Here is a 7310-nt window from a genome sequence, read left to right on the forward strand (position 1 = left end):
TCTTTAAAGAGGTATCCTGGGAAACGCCACGTCCGAGCCGAAGAGTCAGCAGTAATTTGAAGGGATAGTGTCACAGGGGAATGATCGGAAAGAGGAACTTCCTCTATCTCTACAGCACTAACAATGGGCAGCAGCGCGGGAGAGAGCAAGAAGTAGTCAAGACGAGTGTAAAGATTGTGAGGATTGGAGTAAAACGTGTAAGTACGCTCTGTGGGGTGGAAGAGGCGCCAAATATTTAAAAGCCCTAACTGCGTGGTCAAAAAGTTAACTCCTTTACCCATGTGGTCCTTAGGGAAGCGTTTGGCGGGAGCACAATCTTGAGAAGGATCCGCCGTGATGTTAAAGTTGCCCCCATGAGGATTTGGTAACCCGGAAACTGTGCCAGCCGCGACATCAACCCCGAGAAGAAACAGTGATTGTAGATATTAGGGGCGTATACATTACAAAATAAGTAATGCCGTCCCCAGAGCTCTCCCAGCACTAGGACATATCGGCCCTCTTTGTCCTGGATAACCTTATGCAATTGAAACGGGAGTTGTTTATGGACCAAAATGGCTACCCCCCTCTGACGAGTGTTGTAAGAAGAGTAGTAGACCTCACCCACCCAATCCCTTCTAAGTTTCTCATGTTCTACATTTGTGAGATGGGCCTCTTGCAGGAAAGCAATATCAATACGTTCCCTGCGGAACCAGGAAAGTATTTTCTTCCGTTTGACCGGGGAGTGGATCCCGTCTACATTAAGGGATGAAAATTTTAGATTAACCATTGTCCACCCGCCCTGGCACAACAGGAGCAGAAATAACAATCAGATAATAGTAGAGGGAGAAGAGCCCCCCAGCAAGGCCCTCCCCCTGCACAGCATCAAAGAGGTCAGGTATTGGCAAATGAAGGAAATACCTAAATACCCGTGCTCTCGAGACTCCACACATACAACCCCAAACATACTCCCCCCCACCCCCCACCTCTCCTCAGAACTGTCCCACCTTCCATTACTCTACCCATCCTGGAACCAGTGCATAACCAGTGCCCCGCACCCCTTCCCCCACCCCCCCAGAAAACAAAGTGCAGCATGATATCTATATAGTCAGCACAGGAGCAACAAAAGTAAACAAACTCGCTCCGTCAAATGTGGATACAAACATAACGCCCACTACAGACCTCACAGCAGGCTGCAGAGGAAGAGAGTCATACCCCCTGCACTGTGAAACAGACCCGGAGCCCACATAAGGGGCTCAACAGGTACATGTGGCAGGAAGATAGCCATTGGGTGTGTATGTCCAGGAGCCACATTCCAGAAGCTGCCATCGTCCATCTCTCTGCAAGCCAGAGCCAAAGGAGTCCATCCCTGCCCCAACAGCAGGGTGAAAGCCCGCTACCTCCCTGGAGGTCAAAACGGTATGTCAATCAGGCCATCACCAACTCCAGACCCCTCAAGGAGCCGGCAGTCCCTCCAGGTATGAACGAAGCGCTGCTGGAGTATCCATCATGACTACGCCGGTGTTGTTTTGAATGCGCACCTTAGCAGGATATTGAAGAGTGAATTTAATCCCTCTGGCATGAAGCTGCGTGCAGTAGGGCACCAAAGCCCTACGTTTCTCCGAGAGCCGGATGGAAAAATCCTGAAAGAGCAGGAACTTGGTGCTGTTGTAATCCAGGGAGCGGGCTCGTCTGTATGCCTCCATAATGCGAGCCTTAACCGCATAGTTGAGGAATCGGGCTATAACAGGACGTGGTCGGGCTCCCTCAGCACGTGGCGCTCCTATGCGATGTACCCTTTCCACATGCACTGGGCCCAGGGAAGCTGTAAGTCCAAGGGTTTGAGGCAACCACGTGGCCACTAGGTCTCCAAGCTCAGCATCCCGGACCGACTCCGGCACCCCTATGAGCCGTAAATTATTTCGACGGCTGCGGTTTTCAGCCTCCTCAGCCCGATCATCCAGCTGCTGGATTTTTGCTTCCAAGGCCGCCATCGCCCGTCCGCTGTCTCTGCGTGGTCTTCTGCGCCGAGATCCACTCTTCAGCCTGCTGGAGGCGCGCAGCGTGACCCGCAATGCTGTCCTTTACTTCTTCCAGCACGGCATGCAGTTTAGACAGCTTTTCATCTAGCAGTTTGGAGAGATGGCAGACCGAGACTTGCATGTCTGCCTCGTGCTGGGACACAACAGCCGAGATGGGGCTGGGGGCCGCCATTTTTCCGGGCTTAGCAGACCTCTCTTTACCAGGCCTCGGTGTCCTTATCGGCATGCCGGCCGATCGCGGCTGATCTGCACTCCGCCGAGGCGCCCACACAGAAACAGGAGAGAGCCCGAATTAAAATAAATCAAATTCAGCGCGGTACGTGCTGACTAAGTGCAAGTTCTGGGATGTTTTCCGGAGGTTGGAGCGGAGCTCGGTCTACCCGCGTCCGTTCAGCGCGCTAGCATCATATGACCTGTTTCATTTATCTCAATCAGGCCTCAAATCAACATTCATTAGAGTCTCAGTGCAATTGCTTCTTTTCATCAGCCACTAGAGGGGAAACCCCTTTCTACTCATTCTGTGGTTTCCAGATTTATGAAAGAACTTTTCAATGCCAAGCCACCTCTCAAACCACCTCCAGTAGTTTGGGATCTCAATGTGCTTCTTCCTAATTTGATGAAGCCTCCATTTGAACCAATGTCTTCGGCTCATCTCAAATATCTCACTTGGAAAGTGGCCTTTCTTATTTCTCTCACGTCTGCTCGCAGAGTCAGCGAGCTACAAGTTTAGTAGCGGAACCACCTTTCACAATTGTTCATCACAACACTCATCCTAAATTCTTACCTAAGGTTGTTACAGATTTTCATTTAAATCAATCTATTTTACTTCCAGTGTTCTTTCCAAAGCCTCATTCTCACCCTGGAGCAACAGTTCTTCATACTCTGGACTGCAAGCATGCTTTGGCTTTCTACTTACAAAGGACTAAGCCACATAGATCTTCTTCTCAACTTTTTGTCTCCTTTGATCCAAATAAGTTGGGACATCCAGTTTCTAAAAGAACAATATCCAACTGGTTGGCTGCTTGTATCTCGTTCTGCTATGCTCAGGCTGGACTGCATCTAGAGCAGTGGTCTCAAACTCAAACCCTTTGCAGGGCCACATTTTGGATTTGTAGGTACTTGGAGGGCCTCTGAAAAAATAGTTCATGTGCTATTAAAGAATTGACAATTTTGCATGAGGTAAAACTCTTTATAGTTTATAAATTTTCCTTTTGGCTAAGTCTTAAAAATAATATTGTCATTTATAGCTAAAGAGACATATGATCAAGAAACTGTTTTATTTTACTTTTGTGATTATGATAGACATACTGAGGGCCTCAAAATAGTATATGGGGATCGGTGTCGCAAGGTAAATGTTCATATTTTTGGTTTGAACTATTTTGAAATTTATGAAGGAGTAACAAAAGAAATATGATTTGCACAGGATGGTGGTTTTTTTGATACTTGATCCAAATATACAAAAGGTCGATTGCCTAGAATCTGAGGTCTTTTCTTCCACCTCACATTTTTGAATATATTTATAGGGAACTATAGTCACTTGTCTTGTTTCATAAATGATAAGTTCATTCCTAGTAACTATTTTGTAGTGCAGCAAATGTGGTTTCTGCTACAGATAATACCATACCCAACAGAATGCAGAGTTAATTTGACTGTCATACACAAATGCCTGAATATTAACATAAATCTAATAAATTGTATGCAGCTGCATAAATAAGTTTGATAGAATAAAAAACGGTCTTAGAATTTGCAGAGTAATTGCATGTCATATTAACTTTTCATGGAAAGTGTTTAGTTGACCACAGCTCTTAACTAATCATAGATTCTGTATTTACATTTTCACAGTATTTGACAGAAAGCCAGTCATTGAAGATCATGAAAATGAAGAACTAGGAACTTCTAGTGGAACCACCTCAGATGATGTACATTAAGTTAGCAATTTCTGCCAAGTCCTTAAAACCTTCCCATGGGAGGACTAACCCTGCCTTGAGGGAAGATGCCATAATCAGTTAACTGTTCCAAAATTTGCATAAAAAGGGACTACATTAAGTTGAAAGGAAAGCTGTTTGCTTTTGCCAAAATGGCATTTACCTCAGGGCTGTATTGTGAACATCTAAGTGTATAAAATTGTCTTATTTTTTTTCCCCCCCATGATGATCCATAAATTATGGGTATGCTACTTGCAGCTCTCTTTTTCTTTGGAAAGTAACATCAAAGCCTTTGGTTGCAGAAGGATATTTAAGGACTCAAGGTCTAGAATGAAGCATTGTAACTGTTTCCATTCTACTCCTTAACTTTGTTTTGTTTTTGCTATAGTGAAGGGACAATGCTAAAATGTATATCTAACCTAAATTTAAAAATCCCATACATACATTTTCAAATTTAAGTCACTTCCCTAAATTCTGTATTGAAGTGTTTGAAAATGCATATTGGAAATGGTTTTCCAGAATGCTGTTATAATAACGCAAAAAGAATTGGCTAGTTTACTATTTTTATGTTTTATAAATTCATTGTCAATCAGTGCTGGAAGAGTATTTTTTCAGGAAAAAATTTAAACACACAGTATTTTAATTAGTCAGTTGAGAGCATTTATAATTACATTGTATCATAGTGCTTTATTGTTCCAACAGTGTGCAAGAGTCTGATTTATTCAAGGCAGATTCTGTTTCGGAGTGGCAAGATGATTTTATTCATTTTGAATTGTTCATAAACTGTATTGTGTCCTGGTACTAAAACTTGTTATAGGTTTAAAAGAAATGGTGTTGCCTCCTGAGACCTGTTTTTATCTTTTAAATGGATAATTGAGGTGTACCTATAGGCCAGATACATGTTCAAAGCATGGGAAAGTTATACAGGTTTGAATTTTGCCTCTTTTTCTATGGATGTAGCAAAACTCATATATACTCTGTGTATGCAGATTACACTGAGATAAAGCAGTTGTTGCAATCCCAGAGTAAAGCATGAACTGTTCTTGTATTCGCTGCACCACAGGCTTGGATATTTCCTAATGAGAAAAGACAAAATTAATATGTTGAAACCAGAATGGATTTAAAATGGAAGAAAAAAATCCAAGGCCTTTAGAGTAATATCAGTTATCCCAATCTTTAATGTTCAAAATTTGTGATGTAAAACACAATTATTGTGTCTCCTTGATACACTATATATTTGTTTATAGAGATATTTTTAACATGTATATGCTTTATTCAAAGATTTTGCTATTTATAATTCTTGTTCATTATTCTGGTTTTTCCCTTTGTAGGTTTATTCCTATGGCAGGCTTTGGTATTTACTTACATCCTATTTTATTTTGTTGCTCATTTCATATTATATGTTATGTCTTTCATTTATTATTGTCTTTCTGTGAATCAACAATTGTTTGCAGCTATAGCTGGGTAAAGAAATATATATACTAATGAAGGCATTTTTTCCTCCACTTGATGCTTCTTGCATGACATTAGTTCTGCAATTGCATTTCAGTGCCTATGTATGTATTAAAAGTGTATCCAATGTGAATGGTTCTAAAACAAAAAAAAAAGGCAGCAATTGAAGTGGTTTACATGTCTTAATGTTGCAGTTTCCTGTGCCTTTTATCACTAAATGGAGCAGGACAAAATGCTGTGCAGACTGCATTTGATCACCAGGTCTCCCTACACTTCTGTTGACCCTTTCTTGCAGGTTACTATTTTGGTGATCGTTGTTAAGGATGTATTCCTACTCTTATTGCCAAATAATGGAGGTGCTAGTTTGCTGTGATGTCAAATTAATAGATTAGTGGGTTATATTTTAAAGGAAGAAATGTAGAGTGACTTTCAACTTTGAGTAGACAATCATTTTGCTCTTCTGCTATCTTCCTGAAGAGCTATTTCTTGATGCTAAAAGAAGTTGTCATATTTGGACACGGTTTAAAAAAAAAAAAAAAAAGTTGGCCTCTGTGGCCTTCAGGTTTTCTTTCTACTTAACCAACTTTAGGGCCCTTTTACTAAAGGGTGTTAAGCCCTTAAAAGGTGGTTAGCACGCAAAAAACAGTCTACCATGCAAATGTGTTAAAGGATTGTGCAGTATTTTTTCCTATTTCTGTATGCTAAAATGTTAATTACATTTTTTAAAATGTTTTTATGAGGGGGCAGAGCATGACCATGTGCACTTAACTGTTTCCTAAATAGGAAGCGCTAAATGTGCCCGCATTAGCTTTCTGCAGGTCCTGCAAACAAAGAAAAAGCCCTCAAAGTGTTAAAATAAATCTAAGCTTAGTGTGCAGAAAAGTCCCACATTATAATTGGTTAAGCCCAGATTTTACCTCACTTTAGCAAAAGGGCCTCTATGTATCATCTTATATTAAAACACTCGGCAGCTTCCTTTGTTTGTTGTTACCCTACTCCTTGCTTTTTGTTCAGAGTACTGGAGCAAGAGCTTGTGCTCATTTTTATCATTTCCTTTATCTTGACATGAAGTCATACAAATGGTAGCATCACCTGTAACACGGTTAAATGATAATGCTTTCCTTACAATTTTTCTTTTTACGGGGAGGGGAGAAATTTGTTAGGTAATTACTTCCTAATCTCTTTGATTTTCTAGCTACTTTGAAAGTGGCTGGTACTGGGTAATAGCGCTCTAAGGCTTATTTTCACTCATTTTATAACACCATAACACTAACAGATATTGTAGCCACAGTCTTTAGCTAGAGATAAGACCTTCCTTGTTGAACCCAGCACAGGTACACCTTGAGTCTAATAGCTAGGTATTTCCATTGCAGAAGGGCAGGCAGACATGCCTTCTCTTCGGTGCAGTGCTTCCAACCACAGCCACCCAGGCAAGCGGAAGGAAATCAAAGCCCACCCTTTGAAATAACTTGGAACAAACACCCAGCTGGCTTACTAATTTATGGCTTTCATATTAAAAATATAAAAGTGAAACTCCTTATTGGATGAAAAATGTCTAATTATGTGTAAATGTGGCCAGAAAAAGTAGACGTGCATGAGAGGTACAGGAAATTGAAATTAATGTACTATCTTGAAGGCTAGTTTAAAGTGCCTCTCAAAAGCAGGCCTCTGATAACCAACATTTTACTTGATTTTTGCTCATTGCTCTTAGCTTGTTTGAGAAGGCTCTCTATCTATGTATAAGGCGTCTTATGAAAATTATCATCATTACAGGTGACATTTTTAATTCTTATTTATTGTATAATTTTCTTACACCTCTTCACAGCAAAGGTTGGTGACAAAGTAACATGTCACAACTTTTTATTGTTAATTTGAGTTTAATATTTTATTAGTCTCTAAATAAAGATATTATCTT

General features: G+C 40.9%; 1 protein-coding gene across 1 annotated transcript in view; it reads left to right on the forward strand.

Moving 5' to 3' along the window:
- The window catches only part of GOPC (golgi associated PDZ and coiled-coil motif containing), a 106387-nt gene extending 100424 nt beyond the window's left edge, over positions 1-5963 (forward strand). Inside the window, exon 8 of the mRNA XM_033937608.1 lies at positions 3861-5963. Coding sequence (XP_033793499.1) covers positions 3861-3946 — 86 coding nt within the window. The 3' untranslated portion in view covers positions 3947-5963. The remainder of the gene's footprint in view (positions 1-3860) is intronic.
- Positions 5964-7310: the final 1347 nt, after the last annotated feature.

This window comes from Geotrypetes seraphini, chromosome 3, assembly GCF_902459505.1.
Source record: "Geotrypetes seraphini chromosome 3, aGeoSer1.1, whole genome shotgun sequence".
Taxonomy (NCBI): domain Eukaryota; kingdom Metazoa; phylum Chordata; class Amphibia; order Gymnophiona; family Dermophiidae; genus Geotrypetes; species Geotrypetes seraphini.